The 23,620-nt window shown below is 38.4% G+C and overlaps 1 protein-coding gene across 2 annotated transcripts in view; it reads left to right on the top strand.

The window, feature by feature from the left end:
• The window catches only part of LOC150080428 (cGMP-inhibited 3',5'-cyclic phosphodiesterase 3A-like), a 256,303-nt gene that overhangs the window by 186,461 nt on the left and 46,222 nt on the right, over positions 1–23,620 (top strand). For both annotated transcript variants that reach the window (XM_090381597.1, XM_090381599.1), the window contains exons 2-4: positions 8,844–9,104; positions 13,062–13,291; positions 17,185–17,800. In XM_090381597.1, coding sequence (XP_090237723.1) covers positions 8,844–9,104; positions 13,062–13,291; positions 17,185–17,800 — 1,107 coding nt within the window. The remainder of the gene's footprint in view (positions 1–8,843; positions 9,105–13,061; positions 13,292–17,184; positions 17,801–23,620) is intronic.

The raw sequence follows: 23,620 nt of genomic DNA, 5'->3' as shown, positions 1-23,620 counted from the left end.
TAGGAGGGGTGACCATTCTATAAGGAGCAGTGACTGTCCAGAATATAGAAGATTTTTAGAAATCTCCTGTATTTATGAAGCAGAGAGTTAATTATGGATAGAAGGCAAGATAATAGGATGAAAGAATTAAGAATTCCACAGATTAATGGCCAGCGCTGTTATCAGGTGGCTTTGCAAATGGCAGAAAGGTCAGAGAAGAAGCAGGTGGATGTCCTCCTAGTACAGGAGCCCTACATAGTGGGTGGCCTAATAAAAGGGTATATATTGAAATTGATTGCGCAGCATGATCAAGGGTGTCAGGCTGCAGCAATTATGTGTAATAAGAAATTGGTATGTGTTTACTTGCTCTAACATTTTCAAACAGGATATGTGTGGAAATAATGGGCTCAATTGGGTAAGGTGTATTTTGTGAGTATTTCAAAGAGAAACCACAGAAATCTTTGGATTATATAGCTAAGGTATGTGAAAGATTGTGAAATAGACATATTGTTTATAGAGATGGATGTGAATGCAAAGTCGGTGTTGTGGATTAATGAGGAGACAGATGGAAGAGGAGAATTATCTGAAGAATGTTTCCTAGCTAATAGACTGTAAATTATAAATACAATGGACCAAATTAGTACTTTTCATCCACTTTAGGACAGTCTAATGTTGATGCAACTGTCTCTAGTCCATCCATAAGTGAAGGAATGCAGAATTGGTGATTTGCTGGATACTTGGTCAACTAGTGACCACAGGGTAATATTGTTTGAAATACAGGAAAGTTTGAACAGAGAGATAAGTGATGTGGGTAATTTAGAAAGGTTTGTAATCTCCTCTGCTGACTGGGTGAAGTTTGTACAAGTAGTAAAGTAAGATTTAACTGAAGAAGATGGAACTGCAGTCTGGCATCTGGAAAGGCACAGGTGTTACAAGATATATTATTTATAATGCATCGTGTAGATTAACGAGAAGAAGAAACCACTGTAGTAGGGTTTCACTGCCGTGGTGTAACAGTGAACTTACTGGCTATAGAAACAAAGTAATAAAGGCCAGAAGGAAGTATTTCTCCACCATTACCCAGAAGGCGTAATGGTGGAGAAATAACGGAGATTTATAAGGTGCAATATATGCAAGTAAAAAAGATGTATGAAAGGTAAGATTTTATAAACAAAAGTCTTGGCGAGACTGTTAAAACGGAGGGAAATCGAAATGTATGGAGTTTGCCTTTTAAGATATTCATGAATAAATTGAAAGTTGAAAGGGTACAACACACTATCAGGCTGACTGGATCTAGGGAAACCTCTGGCTGGAAATATACGATGCAGGCTATTATTGAAGAGCTCTTTCAAGTTGGAAGAAGAGAGTGAACAACAAAGGTTGGTGAGATTGGAGAATGAAAATTATAATATTGAAGAAATGGAACTCGATTTTACTATTCTTGAATTGAAGGAGGCTATCAATAAATTTGAGAACAAAAAGGCGCCAGGAATAGATGGAATAGTGATTGAGACAGTAAAAGATTTTGCTAATAAATGGCCCGAAATTTTATTAAATACAGTTGTTTAATAGCTATTGCGTGAGGGAGTCTTTCCTGTTACATGGAAGATTAGTAAAAGTAAAAGTTTTATTTAAAAAGGAGGATAAGGGTCCGCAGGAAGTAAGATTTTTTAGACCGGTAGCTTTGTTATCTGTTATAGGAAAAGTTTTGGGAAGATTTGTTAAGAACAGATTAGAAAAGTGATATGAAAAGATGAAGTTGGCGTCAGAAAGTAAATATGGCTTTAAAAGTGGCAGATCTACTGAAGATGTTATGTTTGATGTAATAAATAAGGTACAATTGGCTATGGAAAAGTATGTCGCGGGATTTTTATCGATGGCAAAATTGAGAAAGATGGGTTGTCCAGGTATCACATCACCTCCATGAACCTTGTTATCCTCGCTCAGCTGCTGTCCGGAAAACTGAACTCACCTCACATCTGAGATATCATCTCCAGACCGTCAGATCGAAATAGATTCCAGACCAACTTTTCCCATACAGATCTAGGCTGCGTAGCATGTCCTTCCTGGACAGTATGTTTCCACTTAGCTCCATCGAAATGTTTAATAGGTTATCCATAGACTTTGAGAAGCTGTGCAAGGACAAAACGTACAGATCTTCCGCTCTTGCAGATATGTATGCCCTCGTCAAGCTCTAGGTGGATTTCTTGGCGATGCTGCTCTATCCACGTTTTGCTGTATCTTTATGTTCATATATATTTACCAGAGAAACTGTTTAAGGCCATGTTTGTATCTGGACTCTGTACACAAACTGCATTTGTCTGTCATTATGTATTTAATTTCTTCATGTAATTCGTGTCCTCTAGCTGGATAGCTGTAAAGGGACATTTCTTTGAAAATAAACTGATATTAATAATAAACTGATTAGTAATTGGATATGCCACTGAGGTTCGATATCTTGGCCTGGTGTTTGATGAGAGGTTGAGCTTCTTGTCGCATGCAAAATATCTAAGAATAAAAATAAAGATAGTGTATTCAAACGTGAAGAGGATTGAAAGGAATGAATGGGGAAAATAATAGAGATAAACAAATACTTAAACAAATAAGTATTTGTTTATCCCTATGATAACATATGCGTGTGAGGCGTAGGGCCCGGCGAAATTACTCTAGAAAATTAGATCTAAAGGAGGAAAGAAAGAGGTTTAATCTAGAGTTTAAAAAGATATAGCAGGTACATTGGAGTGGTCCGGTAAGGGCCGGCTTGCATATATGATGATGCCAGACGTTTATGTTATGCAAAAGGCTGGCCCGACTTGGGTTTACATACAACTATGATTGTAACACGACATGGACTGAGGATCAGGCTTCAGCAGTTTAGATTGATTCAGGATCAGTTTTGTTCTTGTGGGAGTGTGGAGGATAGTGTGCATGTTTTACTGTATTGCGAGAACTATGGTCAGCATAGGGAGGAGCTGTTCCGACAGGTTGGAGTTCTCTTACTAGAAGAGTTGCCGAGGCTTTTCTTAACTAGGGAACATTTTTGTGCGTTTGTACAATATGTACATAAGGTATTTGAGATTCGTGTATATTATTTATTGAAAGTGTATATGTGTTTTTATGAGTTGTAGATAGGATTTTATTGTAAATAGGGTTTTAGAAGTAAATAACGTATACAATGTTTATACTGTATATAGTGATATTTGTAAATAAATTAATAAATAAATTTAATAAATAAATTTTCTATTTATACACGGGGACGACCAAACGGTCAGAGGAGTTCACAAAATAGACAATACAAGAAACAGCACCGTATTTAGCAGTTACGGGCTTTATCCCCGGTCACTCATGGCACGTGTACTTATGCACCCGCGTGCCTTACCACTCGGCTACGGCGGCCTATTCGTAGTAATTTATTTTTTAGAAGGACAGTGTAAATATATATATAAGGAGATATTCACTGTGAATACTTGATATAGAAGCATTAAATGAGGCGTGAATATGTGAGATAATAGAATCCCACCTCCTAGTGGCAGGGGCGGTAGCTTCAACACAATACTTGATTTATCAGGTGGTGGTGGAAGCTAAGAGTTTCTTAAATAATGTCTAATTTTAGCATTATTAGCTTTTAGGCTCGGGGAACTCTTTTTGTGTCCTTAAATATGATGATGATGTTCCCTAGTCCGGTTGTCCACCATCCGATTTATTTTCCCCAAAATTCAGAATCTTACGTTTAGAAGGATTAAGCTTCAGTTGGCAAGTTTTTCATTTTTTGATTTTCGTATATATCCTGATTAGTGAGGGTACACAGGAAGATCAGAAAATGAGAAACAAGACGTATCCCAATACCGAACCTTGCGGAACACCACTTGCTACATTAGTGCCCAATTTAAAGAATACTGATTGATTACCACCATCTCCTTTCACTCAGCCAGCCTCTGATCCACTTGAGGATCTTCCCGGTAATATCAGCTCACTCCAGTTTACACAATAACCTCTTTCTCTCTCCCTCTCTCTCATGGGAGGGAAACGAAAGCAAATCAAAAACTTTACTAAAATCTAGATATACAATATCGAAATTGTTACAGCATCTAAATGCTTTATGACTCAATCATAGAAATTAACCAGGTTTGTCAAGTAAGACAACCCTTAACAAACCCATGCTGTGATCCATTTAGGATTTCATTCTTATCGAGATATTTCTATACTGTATCTTAATTACTGATTTCGTTATCTTACCCACTAAAGAAGTCAAATCACCGGTCTGTAGTTACTGATTTCCAACTTAGCCACTCCATTATAATTGTGTGAGACATTTGCCCTTTTCCAATCCGAGAAAATCTCCTTGTATCCCATTTTCGTTATTCCCTTGTTCCCATCGCTGTTTTCTTCGGCGATTTCTTATTTGGTTCAGAACTTACAAGTTCTCATACGTGGTACTGCAATATCTGGAGTGATCTGGGTTCGAGTCCCGTCATTAACGTGAGGAATTGGACTTTTTCGCAACGTGGCTGAGTTAATCGGTCTCAGGCGAGGGTAGCATGGCTTTTTCTCCCGGAAACGCGGGTTTTTTGTCCAGAAAACAGAAAATCGACTTCAAACTCACGCAATTTACAGACAGTATACATGGAGCAATATGGCCTTAGTTGCTGATGCTTCTAGAACACTACTACTACTACTACTACTACTAAGAGAATTTCGGCCTCATTAGGTACACTACGAGTATTTCTTCACAAAATATTCTCCATAAAAGTGGAGCGAAGAGACGTTTATTTGATTAGCATAATAAAGGGTATCTGAATTCTTGGAATCTTAATTATGATGATTATAAGATGATTATGACGATTTTTAGCATATGGTGAAACAATCAGAGTAATTGCTGTTATAACATCATTATACAGTCAAGGAACTGTGTTGATGGTTATTTAATTATTAGCAAGAACACCGAATAGTTTTCCTTATTATGCAATAAAAGCCACAAAGCCATCCAACCAGTACATGCAACGAAAACGATACGAAGGGTAACTTTTATAATGTAGCCGGAGAAATAAATTTCAATGGAATTTAGACATTGAGATTCCAACTCAGTTTGCATGCTTCCACGGTTATTATTCTGGTTTTGTAACCTGTATTCTCAAAAGGAAAAGGACATCGTAAGTGTTCAAAATCTTATGACATCACACATGATATCACTTTACATGACCTTGAGTATTACCTTGACATGTATATTTTCACTCCGAGGGAAAAGGACGTACAAATCTCTTTGAAATGTCAGTGCATTTAGCAAACTAAGTTTTGTTACAGAGGCAGAATTTTAACGAGAATATGATTAAAAGAAATGGCATGTGATTTCTGAAATTGAGTGAGTTCCTTCTCTGTAAACACGTCTTCTTAACAGAACTAACAAAGTGGGCAGTGTTTGATGTTGCGTCCTCGTGGGTACTCAAGTGGACAGCTTCGAGATAATATGATTCCCAAACAGTTTAACAATGTTAACGATGTAAATTTGTTAGAGAATGTTTTAAAATCCAAAAGAGTCCCACCCTTTACGGCAGAATTTTACTTTAGAATGAAAAGGAAGCCTGCCTCAAGCCTGATGCAAGGTTTTCTTTGCCCACATGTGATTTACTCCATTTGACCCCTACTAAACTGCAACATAAAGTGCTTCAATACCAATTATCATCCACTTCCAGTGGCACACGAATTGCAATAAGAAACGTTGCATAATCGGAAATAACAAGATCATTAGAGTTGGATGACTTCTTTATCATCTTTCTGGGTCTCAACAACATTTTCATCAATCTTCTTATATCTAATCCCTTTGTTATAGACAAGGAGCCGCTTTGGAATTTGTTCATCGTCTTCACTAACACTGTACGGTTGATGGTCCTTTACTCGGAGATCTGATTCGTCCATAGTTCCAGTAACGCAACATATAAATTGCCTTTGTTCTCGTAAAAAGTACTTAACTGATAACTTCCGTCCTCTTAAGTGAATGGACATTTTGATCAGTCCCACGCCATTTTGGCAACAGCTAGAATTTATTAAAGAGAATTATAGTAATATATCCCCTGCAGTGACAAGGTTTCGCTTCTTTGATAAGGAAACGATTTATCGCCTTCTGGTAGCGATGTGGTGAACTAATCATATTGCAAATTATCTGTAATCTTCAAATTCACTACAACACTTATTCTTCAATTATTCACACTTCAATTCAGCAACGCTTTACCACAGAATGCCTCTTTTAAACTGTTTTATAACACAACACAATGCCTCTTTTAGCTTATTTTGTGTTTTTACAATAAAATGCCTCTTTTCAGGTGCCTTCGCTAGCTTCTTCTACTCCACATCTTCGAATTATCGAGCGCCTGGAATGCTCCGTGTACTGAACACGGTAAAGCATACAAAAAACAGAATCATATGAAAAATGTTTGTGATTAGAAGTTTAAATGAAATTGTATTGATTTACTTGTTATGCTGAAGAACTTCAAGGTTCCGTCCTTTCAGCCATTCTCATTCGCTCTGCATTAATAATATTCTCCTATTCATTGTGAATTCTATCCGTAGTTGGCTGTTGTTTGTAAGCCTTCATTACCAGTTCTTAGTCATCCATAAAAAATAAATAAAAGTCTTCAGATATCGTATACGGTTACCTCAGGTAGGGGTCTTGTCAGCGGCACTGGAACCTTTCTTCACTCTGTCTCCAGACTTCATTTATTATGCAGACAACATAAAATTTTTCATAATCTCGAAAGATGCTGAGCAGATTCCCTGCTTGCAAAAAGGAAAATCACAAAATAATAATATCAGATGCTTCAAAATTACTTTAAACTCAATTGAACTGTTACTTAACTCAATCAAATTAATCTTGTTTTTATTTTATTTTCTCACTACCCAACTGATAGTGACAAAGAAAAAGAAAAACAACATTGATATCCGTATAGGCGGCGCCCTAGTGAAGAAAGTTTCCTTTCACATGGAGACTGTGTATGATATTATGATGGCCAAGACATACGCAGCCATGTAGACGATTAGGCAGGAGCTAAATCGCATATCGGACCCCCCCCCCACCTCAATGACACGATACATCCAAAGATTCTTCTTTTTTTATCCCATTTTATGCTTTTGTTACTTGGTCCTCAGCTTCGTTAGCACAGTTCAGCAGATGCCGTGGACCTCAGGATCGCATACTGGATTCTGAGACGTTAATCGGCTAATTGGACGATCGTTCACATTCTCCAGATCAATTGTCCACTCCCACTACGGCCTAAACTCCATCGAAAATACAAATGACAGCTGAAAATATCTACCTTCCAGCAAAACTCATCACAAGGATGATAGACGCACCCTGATTTCAATTGTCATTAAATGCTCAAACTTGGCGGACCGAGAACAAAGATTCACAAGATTTTCACTTCGGATTACTGTCAGTAATTTAGTATGTCTCAAAAACATGATCCCATCTAATATAATCAATTAGTCCTGGAATGCTCCCCACAAATTTTGCAAATAATAACAGCTACAGGAAACTCGCACTCAAGAGTACTTACCAATTCGTTGGTATATAGCGCGGCAACTGGTTCCCATTTCGGACAGGAGAGAAATAATAGCGGTGATCAGTTTATCATAAAAATGTAGTATTCTCCTGACAAATCCTCAGTGTTACGAGCATGCTGAAGCACTCATTGTACTTTAGGAAATGATTTGTGGTAGCGATAATCGCATCACAACCATGGTTTTCTCTATGACAACAAAGCTACCTCTTAGCTTTTGCATTTAGCGTTACTTTAACTTACATGGATCCTCCCTGACTACTCTACCAAAAAGCGAGTAGTCGGGGAGGATCCATGTAAGTTAAAGTAACGCTGAGTGCAAAAGCTAGGCCTCTTTCTGTACATAGAATTATGCATTAAATTAATGAATTTCTCAACGTTTTTCTATCTCCTTTTTAGGGAAATTCTTCCCATATTCCTCGCCAACTTTGCTCTTATCAAACTGCTACTAAATGCCAACTTCAATCCACTTATTAAAAGAAAACCATTTTATTTACACATAAACGAATTAAATAAATAACAATAAAAAAAGAGAAAATATCATAAATAAAACTATAAGAAATTAAATGTACTCTTGGTTAGTTTCTGCTACCACCTCTTCTCGCAGATAAAATGAAAGATGGAAAAATGTAGCAATAAGAATCGTTTAAGCATCCGCGGTTTTATATTCTTCGAAGTTGTACTTCAAGGAGAAAATAGACTGTTTAAGACTTATTTCAGTAAAGGAGTTTTCACTTCTTTTGTACTTCGTCACGGCTACGCGTTTTAAGGTCATGAGAAATTGAGTTGAGTTGAACCATTTGGGCTTGATTTTCTTACGAAGGCTCTGATATCCGAACAGAAATTGAATTAATTCTCTCTCTCCTCCCTCTTCCCGCTTCTGATATTCGTTTTGTCCGTTACTGACACTCGCATGAACTCCGTACCCATGGCAACGATTTTTCGCGCTTCTTTGGACTTACAGCACCCCCTTTCAAACAGTTCCTTGAATGCCACTCAAGTGTATACACAGCGGAAACTATTTCTTCGCTTCGTCATGAATATTCAGTACCGAGATCAAAGCGGACACACAGACCTGGAGTTTTAACTCTTCTGAAGACAACTGACTTGCTGTACTACGCCTTTTGTAAACGTTGAAAGAGAGAACTTTGCGTATGCTGGAAGTACATCTCTTAGGGGAAATTACGTAAAATGATGTAGTTGTTACTATCTTTAGAAGTGCTATGCAATATTTATTCAACATTTATTACACTTTTGGAGGTAAACTTCGCTTCCTGTTGTGTTTCTGACCGTGGCACGTTCAATTTATTTCAGGGTCCCAGCTCCAATGTAGATGTCGCTCTGTTAGCAGAAGCTCACGGACTAGTGACGGACATGTTAGCAGATCCTTGTTTACCACCTCAAGTGATCGGAGGCCTCAGGGCCTTAGCTACTCTCTTAGGACCACCAAATCATGTGCCGGTGCACCCTCGACCACGACCAAGTGGAGCCAGTGTCTCCCTCGCCGATTTCAACTCTGGATCCGATACGGAAGAGATTCCCTATACTGGGGAAAGGCCTTCAGCCTTACCAAAAGTAAATCCAGTTTTGTTTTCTTCTTCTTCATTGTTTTTTTATTGATTAAAGTGTAGTATGGGACTATTTCCACTAGAGTGGGAACGGGGATGAGTCAATATTCATCATTCTGATCAAAGTTCTGGGAATGATACGCAACAGTGTTGTGTTTTCAAATATATGCTATAATGCCCTTTCCTTTTTTGGAGAGTCTGTGTTGCTTAATATTGCGGCTATGACTTCTGTTGTCACGTATAGTAAATTTTTAAATACATTGTATTGCCAAAAATATCCAAACACGCTTAGGATTTCGGGAAGCATGAACTATACCCATCTAAGTGTCAGGAGTAGACACAACAGCAACTGCGATCACGCCAGACGTCAGCTGATCAACAAAATGCAGTAGAGGGGTCGAGACGTTGAGCTTAGTGAATTTTAAAGGGGATCATCGTAGGATTCAATTAACAATAAATCTCTTTGCGACATTGCAGCAAAACTATCAGTAACTCAACCAATGTGTTGAATGTGGAACTGTGATGATGGAATTTCATGGCACATTGGAAACTTAGGCCACGAGACTCCAAGCCCAAAGGAGGAATGGAACAAAATACCTTCTTCCTGGCTCTCGGGTAGAACAGTTGATAGAATCGCCAAACTTCCCAAACCGGATGGAAAAGCCCTGAGTTAGAATCCCGTCGATGACGCGGGGAATTTTTATGGGTCTTTTTTTCAACATGGCTGAGTTAGTTGGTCGTCTCAGGTGAGGTGCTATAGTTTTTCTCCCGGAAATTAGGCTTTTTATCCAGAAAACAGGAAAATTGATCATAGAATACACGCAGTTTACAGACATAATATGTACGGTGCAATATGGCCTAGTCACTGATGCGCCAAAAAAACTCTACTGCAACACAACAACAACAACCACAACCGTCTTCCTCCTATTACAAAAGTTGGTTTGGAGTCTAGCAATGAGATGAGACACAGTGTGTAATTAAGATAAGGTTGGCCGACACATTATTAATTATCATATCGATAAATGATCTTTGAAACATGCAGGTGTTTGGTTCCTTTTGTTGATATCCACCAAATGCAACTAGACACCTACACGTGTCTGGTTACAAAATATATTTTATATACTTTTGTATACAAAAGTATATAAAATATAAGGACAAAAATTTTAATGGTGTTTGCAGTAAACAAATAAATACTCTTTTATTTATTGAAAACTGCAACATTTCTTTTGAGTTTACAGAAATGAAAGTGAGGAGGTAAGAACGTGCTTGAGCTGGGACCGTCTGACGTATTTGTCTCAGTGGAACTCGTTTAGGTCGGCATCCAAGATTGTATGAGGAGGAGATTTTGTGCAGGAAGGAACTGATCATATAGATGCACTCTTCAGTGGATCTAGCACTTCTACAGAGTTGCTGTAACCTCCAGCAAGCGAATTCTCGAGTTCTGGAGAAGGGTAGTCTTCCTCGGCGTGTTTATAGTACTTATGGAGTCCAACTGGTGTAAGCAGCTTTAGTGATCTGGGCAAAGCAACTTTAGGTTAAAGGACGTTAGATTATAACTGTGATTTTATTTTATATTACACTTAAATAGTGTCTGTTTTCTTATCGACACCAGGTATTAGTAACTTGTTGTAAAAAGTTTTCCAGGACAGGCCTGTTCCAAGTCAGATCAGGCGGATAGCTTTCGGATTTTTAAAACTGTAATCATTCAAAAAGTAAAAAGTTAGCAAAATGTTTTAATGCTATACCAATATTAGTTTGGCCACTGATATCAATCTATGCTAGTTCCAATAAAATTATTAATAAAACTGTGCACTAATTTAGATGGCCCTAAAAATCTGTGTTTTTCCGTTATATGTTTAGGCTTAGGGATAATAAAACATGAGTGAGCACAAAATTTGAAGGCAGAGAATAACCAAATAAGCTTTTTCGAGGAAAATTCGACATTGTTCTCACGCGATATCGATAAAAACATAAATAAATGAGAAAAAAGGGAAAGCACAAAGGGTTCAAATATGATGACCCAATTCTCACCACGGATTCAAGCAGTATCAAAAATATGACAGTTCAAGAACCTATATGCAAAGGAATGTAATAAAATGGATAATTCTCAAAGAAATTTCCGTGGTAAAAGGCTCACGGCTTTAATTGCATGAAGGGATGGGGGTGGGGTTATGATAGACTTACGTATTTTTTGAGATTTGTTAACCAAAGTTATTATTATATGGTATTTGACACCACTGCATTAGGGGAAACGTTTAAGGGAATTTATATTGGAGACAACAAACACCTCGTTCCAGCTGAGAAGTACCAAAAAGAAAGATGCCAAAAGGAACGATTAGAGTGATGAAAGATTTCACTGATAAAAGAAAAAGGATGGATACAGCCTATCCTGTACACTGTTTCATGCTATAACTATAAGCAGATTTGTAATTAAACCACTGAAAGGGTTTTTCAGAATGGGAAAGACTTGCAAAAGCCACGGATGAGAAATCGTTGGCAAAGGGAGTTAAGAATGGGAAGAAAAAGAGTTATATTCATATGGATGCAAAGAAACAGAAAGAAAATTCATCAAGCCTCTTGCAAGTACAAAGTGGTGGTCGAAAATGCAACGGAAATGGTAGCCGAGTTGAACAAAGTATTTTGCAAGTACTATTCAAGACGTAAATGACAATCAGCTGGAAGCAACACAAATTCAAAAATATTTGCACTGAATTGTAATGAATCTCTTAAAAAAGTCAAGTTTTGTTCCTCCAAAGCGAACCCTCTCTACTAAAAAATTAAATTTATAAAAACGTTATTCTATTTAAGGACTCCTTGAGCAAAGTACTTTTTTTCAGCTGTTTGAGATTAGAGAAAAATATATCTTCAACGCACACATGAGGTTTATTTGGAAAGGTAACATTTTGAAACAAACTTGCCTCAAGAAATATTCGACTTTTTATGCAATTCCTGCAAGTTCACGATGTGTGAGCATTCAGTCGAAATGCATTTCCGATGTGCTGTACCATTATACGAGACTGCGAAACAAATCTGTAGAAATGAGGAGAAAACCGAACGCTTTCTGATGATTGGTGAGAACAGACAGGTGAACGGCTTATGCGGAGAGAGAGGAAGGTTAAGTGATATAGCAGAACAGGCCGGAATGAGTGAAAACAAGCGGTGATAGCGGAAATATTGTGTATACAGTGAATGTTTTATCTTGGATAGATAAGAAAAGTGCTTCTTCTTCTCCTCTTGCATTACAACCACCTCTCTCTCTCCAGAAATCCGCTACACGCAATAAAAAAACTGCTTTCGAATATGCCGAGGAGAAAGAGTGGTGAGTCGGTTCGGTAAGGTGAATCCAAAGGCAGCTAAGGCCACAAGGATATATACGAGTATATTGCGTCTGTTAATTGTATGTGGGAAGAAAAACTACAGTAGTTTCAGGGACGGAAGTTCCTACACGTTCACCTCCCCCTAAGATGAGCTATTTCAGTCAGTGAAAAGATCTTAAGAAATCCTTCCAGTTAGCATTTGAAGTGAAACCACATGCAAGCTGTATAATGCCAGATGTCGGGAAATATCGGAGGAAGGGGATTCAGTTCTGTACCATTTAGCTCAGTTTAAAGTTGTTTAACTATCAATTGGGTTGTGGAATCCTTCTTACAAGGGATCCTTTGAATTTTCGAAATCTCAATCTTACTTTTATAATAATTCGCGCGAAGAATTTCAGATACATTTCGGATTCCGTATAATAATCAAAAAGGTTGTGCAAAAATGGATTTATATACTTTTAAAGCGAATAATTCATACGTAGACTCTTGAATAGTGCCAATCATCGATGTATGGTTGACGCTATTCATCGCTTCAATTACTGACCATTGTTAAATACAAGATGCATTTATAACTCTAAAGATACATTTTGGTGACATCAGTGAGATTCATTTCGTGTGGTGTCTAAGAACATTTTTCTCAATTGCAGCGATTTCGACGGAACTTGCCGCCCAGTTTGTTGCGACGCATGTCCACTAGCACGTGGACCACCACTACGTCTGCAACCGGATTGCCTACTCTTGAACCAGAGCCTTGCAGAAAACGAAGCACAAGTTTCCGTCATCCTCCCGAATCGGGTCAACACTCCGTATCACCAAGCACTGGCGGAACTACACCTGTAGGCGGTGTTAGCCCACAAAGTCGATCTGTTTCTCCAAGGTAAGAGTATATTTTAATTGTCTGGATAGATGTAGGTGAAAACATTTTTGTGCCCATTCAATGACTACAGCTTTCTGTCATGTTGGGGAGGGATAAAGAAAGAATGAAGCAAAAGAGAGTGGATTAATTGGATTATTTGTACCTTAACGACACAATGCATTGCTACGAGTATATAGGCTAAGTCACGAAAATATTTTCGATGAGGAATCCATCTCAAGAACGCAAGTGTAACAGCTGCTTCAAGATAGAACTATCCTTGAAGGATGATCCTCGTGTTGCTTAGCTGTGAAGAGCTGCTGAGGACAATTTTTCCAATTGATGTAACATTCGTGGTCAAGAGCTCAGTGTGTGGGTGTGGGTGTGTGCCCGCGCGCGTATCTGGCTTCACAAAATCTCACAGTCAGCCCTTCTCTATTTCTTTCTTTCTTAGATAAAAATAATCCTCAAGAGATTGAAGTTCAGCCCAGTAAAGGAGGGAAAGAAGAGTACAAGATGCTGCGATGACAGCACAGAAGACGATTACCGAGTAATGCCTTCATCAGATATAACGATGACAGAAATGAACAGTAGCAGAAAATGCATACTTCAAAGGAGAAGTGGTGTAAAGTTGTTATTTAAAATGAATAGATACTGCAGTTCGAAAAACTCCTTCAATTCCATTCTAAATTAGGAGCAACAAAACCCGTACCTTTGGAGTATACCCAGCGCGAGTTTTCCGTCCTTAATGTAAAAGTACTAACCAGAAGCATGCAACTCCTTAGTGATGTAGACATGCTTCTCACAAAAGCCGCCAGACTGAGATGGTTATGCAAGCAGCATCTGCAAAATGTAACAGACAAATCCACCATGTTCAGATACACTGCAAAAATAGTTTATTCCCCCACTTCTCTATGCTGCAGAGATTTGGGCATCTGCATCTCCCTCTACCACCAAACCAGTGTTCTCCTCCGAGTACTGGCTCCTCAAGCGGGCTTGCCACAAGCTCAACCTACCTCCCCAGTTCCCCACCACTGTGGCTAACACGCTCGACATCCCAAGGCTCACGTGGCTCCTTGATGAAAGGAGATTCGTCATTACTGTCAAGCTCATGACTGGTCTCATCTCCTCTCCCTCCTTCTGGAACAACTGTGCGTGGAGGATCCCAGTAGCACATCTGCGAGTAAATGCGCAGCTATGCCCTCTTCGAACACGCCTTCACCTGTCGGACCGGTTCCTTCCTCAGCAGTGTTAGCACGCTTCCAGAATCTAGATGTCTTCAACAAGTTTAGTCAGGATCGACAATATAGAAAAAGAATACTCCATGGTGGGTGGCCAAGGTCACCACTATTATAATCTGACCCTGATCAATGCATTTTATTACTCAATTCAATTCAATGTATGTAATTATGCAATCCAAAGTATATTCTCAAGTTATGTATTTTATAACTAAAGGTGTTGTACTCACTTGATGTCTAGTTTACTCAATTATTTCATTATTTTTTCCCTAATACTTTACTAGCTTATTCATCATTACTTTATCCTTTTGGTTTATTCAGGCAATCAGGTCTTTATACTACTTTGTTAACCCCTAGCCACTGTGCCATTACGGGAAGTTGCAACTACACGATTATGCAATCATCATCTGTGCGTTGCAATAAAGATTTCTCTCTGATGGCTGAATTACCGGATCTTACTCGATTCAATAATACAAGTAAACTTTTATAGGATTCTATAGATAATATTTGAGATATATTTGCCATTTAGAAGAATGCTGAGATGTATTTTTAAGATTTTTAGTACAACAATCACCATGCTGTCTTAAATATTTGGGACAAAGTACACCATCAGCAGTTTGAGACCTGTCATTTTCTTTGCCAGCATATAAAAACAAAGTCTGTTGAATATTTTTCTGTTGTGTCTGTAGCACTTCGGGTCAGGGACACAGATTCTTGGACCACTGGATGGCTGATCGGCCATCAATTACCAAAGCTATTGCGAAACAACTTTATCACATATTCATGGGCTAATGACTTCGATAGAAACTCCGGTTTGCCTGGAAAATGTTACATGGCCTCGGTTATCGATAGATAGCTGAACAAGACGCCAGACAGCTGCTATCTGTGCAAATAAACCTTTAATGTCCACCGGCGCTGCTTTCGCTAAAAAAGGAAGTCGATTTTTTTGCGAACAATAAAAATTGAATTGCCCCACAAAGAAAAAACCGCATGCAGTTTATCTTGTATGACCTACGACTTCTTGGAATGATTCGTATTTAGTTAAGTTTCCTTGAAGGTTTTCCTTCCATTGTCTCAGGTCACGGTTCTAGCCCTGCATTTTGTTTTATTTTGTGTATAGCTCTATTAAATGTTTACTTGATGGAGATAGATTGAAACAGGAAGAGAGAGAAGAGTGAATGGAACTGTGAAATTTTAGCGAAATTTTTTTGTCCATCGATAAATAAATAAATAAAACACGAAGAATTTCATAATAATATAAATTGAATTTTGTTGGTATAAGTTGTTTAAAGAATAACTCATTTTATAAACGTTCAATTAAAATCGGGAAAAATAGAGTAGAGAGAGAGAGAGGTCCGATCGAGCTGGCTTAACATCTCGAGATAAAGAGCAGCTCAATCAAACAGAAGCAGATGTAAGGTACAGATGAGTCATTGCTGATTAGTCCTGCTTGTCATAATTTTTTCTGGTATGTCCGGTCAACAGCGAATTTGTTCATGTCGGCGTCAAGTGCCTGAGTTTGCTTGAGCATCTTCTGAGGGAGGAACTTGTCCGAGAGATGGAATCGTGCTGAACGCGGGTAAAGCTCGGAATTGGCCCTTAGGGAAGCAGGGGGAATCCTCCAGCCACAGGTATCCCAGAATGAAGGTGTTGCAATTGTGCCTGTTATAATCTTGACTGTTGCTTTTTATATTTAGCTTTTGTCATCCTCGAATGCTTAGGTAGAGATCCGAAAATTTCTAGTAATGAGTGACAATTCGTTATTAGAATGGCAGTGATTGTCAATCCATTTTTCTAGCAATCGTAAACTTGTGCGAAACAATCAGCGAAGCCATTTTTCACCAAGGCCATTTCAGAAATTGTTTTACCATTAGAAAAAATTGCACTGTGTGAGGTCAGGTGGGTAAAGTGGATGCAGTGCTGTTTAACCAGAATGGAGAACTGCTCAAGTCCATTGCAAAGCAGCAAAATCTAGTGCATTGGAGTCCATTTCTTCAATCTTTTATTTCTGATCGCCTTTCAGACGTTGAAACAGTTCCAAACACAGTCTAATTTTTGTTCTTTAATCACAATTAGGCTTCCAATAGAAATTCAAGGCTTTTTTTTTTAAAAGAAAATTTCCACATTTCCACCATCACTTTATTTTTGCTCCAGTCCCTTCACAATTTCGACAGGAAGGCTGTTTTCACTGTTTTATCGAATCCTCCCCACATTCTTGTAGCAATGGACCCTTTTCCAATGGGTCTTCTTTAATTGAACACAAAATTGTACGTTGGCAGTCCACTCACTCCCATATTTTTAGTTGCTAGTTCAAAAATCCAAAATACTACACCTCACTGAGGCTACCCACCAACTTGTACGCAGATCAGAACCTGCATACTAGATGTAGACAAGCGCATCGAATATGATTTGAACGAGTCAATCGATGAGCTTGTATTAATTCACGACCTACATATTGGAATAAAAAGTCATTATAATACGCAAGTTGTGAATTAAAGGACAGGGTAGGTCACTGTGGAATAGATTATCGTACTTATGTATTCTGAGCCTTTGGACTCATAATTTTGAAAGAATTTTTTCTTCAAGAAAGTGAAAATATTTTGTTTACAAGAATATTATATTTATTTACAATGACCGAGTTCGTACTTATCTAACTTTTCTCATTTATTGTTATTTTAGCCGGCCCCCGTCTAACATCCCCAGTGTGCCATTCCCCTGCACTAAAGGACGATCCTACTCCACTACCTCAATCCCAGCCAGTGCTCTCAGTTCCCTGAGTCGTCGGCACTCCCGTGGCCGAAAAACCGTGTGTAGCCTTCATCCACTAACCTCTGCGGACATAGCTTCCCTGCACGCGGCACACGACACCGCCCAGGACGACGATATCCAGACCGAATGTGAAAATCAAGAGGACCAAGATGGCGGGGATGGAGACACCGAGAACACAGAAGACGAATCCCGAGAGAGTGAATGTCTGCAACCTCTGCCTCCGTTACCGTGCATCCGCAGGGTCAACATCACATCGGATTACGAGAGCAGCAACGATTCGCCCAGCGGGAGTGACAACAACGATGCTGTTACCACCGTCGACGAATCCTTAGTGAGTGCTGTGGTGCAGTCTCGGATTCGTCAACCCAGGTCGTTAGCCATTCAGACCACGAGCCAGATGGACACCTCCAGGTGTAGTCTGTGCGGTGCACGCACAAGGCATGGGATCGCGATAGAGGGAAGTCGAACGCCGCAGTACAGTCCCGACCAGGATGAACTAACTCCAACAGTTCCGGACACAAAAGAAGTAAGATTTCAATTTCTCTGTAAAATTTGAATTCTTTTATTTGTCTGACATTTTTAGAATTAAATCTCCGATTCTCTCGAATTTTTTGTCCGATGGAATATTGAAAAAATGTGCAATTTTCCTCTTAATTCTAAAATTGTTCTCTTTCAGGGGTTCACGAATCATGAAACTTCTGCACACGCTACATAAAGTTAATCTTATTAATATATAATGATTGCTTCTTTATTTTCATGATGGTTTATTGTATGAAGAAGCTCATGTTCTTAAAATTAATGGCGTATAATGAAATGAAATTTGCTTTCTTTTAATATCATTCTTGAGTGGCATGTTTTTTAAGATATAATATCTATTGTCATAGGTTGTAAATGAACTCAGAGCTAGTAATAAGACGCTGAGAAAGTAGTAGAGAATCGTGCCAAGAAACGTATGCTTTGAATACGCTATAGTGCCAAAAGTATCTGAACAGCCCTGTGATTTTTTAAAAATGAACCATAACTACGTGTCAGGAATAGTCGTGGGTATAAAAGTAACTATGCGCACGAAGGAATTTAACAGATCATAGTGTACATAGTGTTAGGGTAAGGCTTAACCAATGGTTCCCAACAACTGCGCCATCGATGTTTGTGTTGTTTTCGATAATGTGTTGTCCAATCTGTGAAGTTTGGCAGAAGTGTTGTCACCGGTTGGGATTATTTATCTTGGTTTGTGTTTACCATGAACTACAACCATTGATTGTAGTTCTTGAAACAATGAATGCCTTGCTGTACATTTTGGACAATTCCACTCTTCCTACACGTGTGAGGAGGCTACGTTTCTGTTTCAGCATGACAGCACATCGTGTCATAATGCACAATCTCCCTTAACTTGGTTAGAAGACATGGATCGGCAAAAACTTCACGGGCTTTATCAAAACCCCAACCGTAACCCCATTGAATACCTTTGGAATGAAATGGAATATGGGCTTAGGGCCATGCCAACGCCTACAATCACTAGCTGTATTAGCTGCTGTGTTGAAAGAGAGATGGACCAATGTGCAGCCTGCTATTATTACAAACTGATTTGGAGATTACGGATGAGGATGTAGTGTGTAATAATGGCCAAAGGAGGGCCGACTAGAATACATTTTTTTTTCTAATTCAGAACGAAGTGTCCATTTTCTTAAATTTCAGGTAGTAAACATTCTTCTGTTTAAAATATCGCCTATAACCCATGAAATGAAGAGAACAAATCTTTCTAAACAAAATTTCTCATTTAGAAGGCCAAATATATTGACCAATTGACACATATTACCATCATCCAGTTTGCATGTGAAGTCACAGTGGACTAAGTTCTGTTCAAGTTAATTAGTTTCTGCCGAATTCATATATCTTGTAGTCATGGAAACAAATCTATATCAGTCTTTCATCATCGAGAAAAAAATTTCATCTTGACTTCAAAGAAACGCGTTGAAAATAAAAGTCGTTTCTTTGCTGTATAAAAATATCATACTTTACTTGCTGTGACGCAAATTAAATAAGAAAAACTGTGAATATATTTTTCTCGTAGTGTATTTTTTCTACTTTAAGAGAGGAAAGGAAACCTTCCGAGATGGGAATCGAGAACCGATGTGTCTATAAATTCATAATCCAATATGGATTATCGTTTACCTCTAATCTATCATCATGCGACCTGTTGGACCAAAGCACTTGCTCGGAGCGCAGCCATATATTATAGCAATGGACGATACTGGCATAAATTATTTACACCTCTTTCCCTTAGAGTCTTTGAGCTCCAACGCTTTCCTAATTCCCAGTGATGTACGGTGATATCGGAGAAGATAAATCGAGGCACACGTCTAGTAAATAAGAGAATACGTTCACTTCACCTTTGGCTCCCCTAAATTATTCACCAGCGAACCTTACATAGGCATTAAACAAACAGACTTATGGGTTAGCTGGGTGGTTTCACATCTTTTGTCATTTCCCGATCCAGAACTTCCTTTAGCATTTTTCTGTTTTTGCGCGTTGTTGACTTGAAGCGTTTCGAGGTTGTTAAATTTTTAAAGATGATTTAAAGATGTTTCTGGTAAGAATACACAGCGCGACAAGAAAGCAATAAGACTGAAAGAAAAGGGAAAAATATGCAGAAGGAAATGTGTTTATTAACTGTTCCCTAAAGTCCCCGAAAGACCGAATATACCTATTATAGCGTTCGTATAAACTTTGAAAAGACTTGAAAAACTCGTCTGCTTGATGGTATTCAGTTCTGCCTTCTTCTGAATGTCAACGATTATGTCAAGTCAACCCTTTCAATTTTAGCTTAGGATCCAGAAAAAAGATTGCTGGAACCAGATCAGGGAAATATGGGAGGGAGGAGGTAACTTGGTACTGCAGCACCTTTTTTTGGCTAAAAATCTATTTAGATTTATCACTGTGTGAGCTGACGAGTTGTCATTCAATAGTCGCCAACCAGAATGTTCCAAATCTGGCCTCATTCCCTTGATTCCCAACAACAAGCATTTAAATACCTGTAGGTAGTATGCACTATTGGCATTATGGATTATCCCCTTAGAATTGATCAATGTGATCAGCATGGTTTTGACGTGTGGTTTCTGAAAATGAACTTTTATTGTTCATGGTAAGTGAGTGATTGCTATTCTGCACTCTGTCTTTTTGTTTCAGAATCGTTCTGGTAATACTCGCTGTCATTAATTATTGAGTTCATAAACAAGACTTATCATCAGCTGTTTGCACAAAATCTTTGCAGGCCTCCAGTCGTTTGACTTTTTCCTCATCACGCTAATGTCGGCACATGGTATAGCTCATATAGGGCTCGTCCTGAACGATAGTTTCACTCCGCCATGCTACTCTGTGATGATACACAGAACTCTATAAAATGACAGAAAACAGGTAGTGCTATGTTTGTGCAGTGTGTATGTGTTGTTGTGCTGTTTAATTGTTTCTGGCCACTTTGCTACCAGGAAGCAGCGATCACGAAAAAGGCTGCTCTCTGGTATCCTCCCACACCATGAGGAGGTGGGCCACAATTATTCAACGTGCTGTCCAAGATGGACAAAAAACTCACATTCTCATGCATTAGTGTAATTCCTATGGGTGACAACAGATCGCACATCGCTAAGAGGAGCAAAGAAGGGTTCAACTCAGATGTGCCAGCGCTCCACCACATCCAAATGTAACAGTACATTCTTGTACCCTTATATACAGAATCACACTCCTACATACTAGGATAGAATAAATTGAAAAGAAAAAGAAAAGTGCAAAGCAGGACAATACAACATAAAACGATCCCGTGCTAAACAGATGTTTAGTGTCAGCATTCTGCAACGATGCGTAGTTAGCAAGTGCAGATGGAAGCCAATAGGCATTCTTCCAAAACATCCTGAAGATTTTCTCCTTGATGAGTAGCAGTTGGTCTTGAGTTCATCAGAACGGGCCCAAGACAGACTCAGTAGGTTATGTAGACCGTGTTACGTAGACACTTCACTGCGACACTAGCAGCCTGTCGCGGAATTATACTCATATTGGATATTTTTATTTCATTCCAGTCTTTTTTCAGTAATTTTTTTTCTCTAACTTTCATGCAGAATACAGGAATATATTCTGATACGCAATAGAAAGGAGTAAAGGAATATGTTACCTATCCTACATCGTTGGCCCTCGTGGGTAGCACAGTTAGTAGAACACCCCCCCCTCACACTGGATGGAAAAGACCCCAGTTCGAGTCCCATCAACAACGTGTGGAATTTTTATGGACCTTTTTAGCAACGTGGCTGAGTTATTCGGTCTCCAGCGAAGGTAGCATGGTTTTTCTCCCGGAAACTCAGGTTTTTCGTCCAGCAAACAGAAAATCGATCACAGAACACGAATTTACAGACCTTATATACAGAGCAATATGGCCTTAGTCACTTAGGCTCGTAAAACCCTACAAGAACAACCTACACAGTTGGAATTTTAGGATATAATCCTTCCGGGATTGGCTGCACTATTTTAATCTTTCTGTTTTCGTACATTATTTCTTAGTTTGTTTTCATCCTATGTTATTACTGCAATTTTTCTGGGCTTTTATCCTTAGCCAATAGGCACATAATAAGCTTTAAAAAAAAAGAAGAAAAAATTATAATCTTACTGTTTACTGTTTATGAATTCGCCTTGGTGAATGTCGACTTTTTCCAACCCTCTGATAGCTGTAGTAATCATCTTCCCTTTAGATTTAATATACTCTTTGCTACCGCGAAGTTCAAAGCTTTTAAATCCTTCAAGAAAGAGTTTGTGAATATTTTTGGGTAACGACAGAGAAAACAGTTATAAAACCTTGATGGAAATTTTTATTGTAAGCCTATTTCGGTTGAAATACGTGTTTAAAAATACACTTCCTCAATGCCTATTTGGACTTTTTCGTATATAACCTTGGACCGGTTAGTGATGAACACAGTGACGGTTTTTGATCAAGATATTGCTACTATGGAAAAACATTACCAAAGAAGCCGAGGCACGTGTCCTAGAAAACTATTGCTGGACATTTTCATAGAAGCTATTAATCATTACAAAAGAAAATGCAAATGACAAAAAATTGACTGCATTTTTAAAACGTTAAGCGCAACTTGCATTCCTTTTTAAATCTATGAATGTTAGGCAATATCTGACTTCATATTGGGATTTAGCTGGTCAAGCGCTTGTGAGTTCTCCCCACACTGGGTGGAAGAGTTCGAATCCCGTCAATGAATTTTTAAGGATATTTTTCATGCTTACTTTCTGTTATATGGGTGAATTAGTGGGTCTTAGGCAAGGATAGCATGGTGTTTCGTCCAGCAAACAGCAAATTGACCACAGCATTTACAGACAGTATACATGGAAGAATATGGCCTAAGTCGCTGATGCTTCTAAAACCCTACTACAACAGAGCATCTTCCCATCTTCTTCTTTTTCTTCTTGGTGTTGCCTATGAGACTCCAAATTATTATTGTCATTGAGTTCCAAGTTACTCAAGAGTCAACTCCATAATCATTGAGTTCCAAGTTAATTTAGCTTAATTATGCTCATCCCCTTGACCTTTATTGGTCACAATTTAGAGAAAGCTATATTGAATGTAAGGACCCATCCAGAGAACGTTAAGACACTGACATAATCCAGATATTCTGTATCTAAATATTCTCAACATTCCGCCATCTACCAGAAAGTAAGCGAAATCTTGTTAACGATGTTGCTGTTTATAAATATTTTGTTAAATGGTTATTCTGCGATGCCAAACAATCCTGGATTTTGCACTCCTAAATATATTTCTTTATTTTGCAATTGAAAATTAAAAATAAATATGGAACACTTTAGAAACGTAATTAAATATCTCAGTATTATTATTGTTTTATCTAGCTTTTAACTGGTCCAGACCATAATTAATCTTCTTTTTCTTGCTTTCTTCATTTTATTTCATTTTTCAATTGCATTTCTTTCATAAAGACTGTTTGATGGCCACAAACGACAGAACAAAGAGTAATTGTAACCAAAACTCTTTTATATTGACTTCACTTGGTATTTGTTTTTTGCTATCGATCCACTGTCGGTCATCATTACATCTTTTATACTAGACATTGCACGGTGTGTGTGCTTGTGTGTGTACTGACACACACACACACACACAGCTACCTTAGAATTTCGATTATCCGGAATAATGAAGAGTGAGATCGGTTAATCAAAAACAGGGAAAATATAGAGCGTGGAAAATCATAGAAAATTAAAAACCTGTTCAATATTAAATTTTCAGTTTATACTTTGCGATAACCATAAAAGGTCAGAAAGATTTGTAATCATAGTGATTTCGAACTGC

The sequence above is a fragment of the Mastigoproctus giganteus genome, chromosome 9, assembly GCF_048544385.1.
Source record: "Mastigoproctus giganteus isolate SK-2022 chromosome 9, ASM4854438v1, whole genome shotgun sequence".
NCBI lineage: Eukaryota > Metazoa > Arthropoda > Arachnida > Uropygi > Thelyphonidae > Mastigoproctus > Mastigoproctus giganteus.
This window is presented reverse-complemented; position numbering and strand designations above follow the sequence as displayed.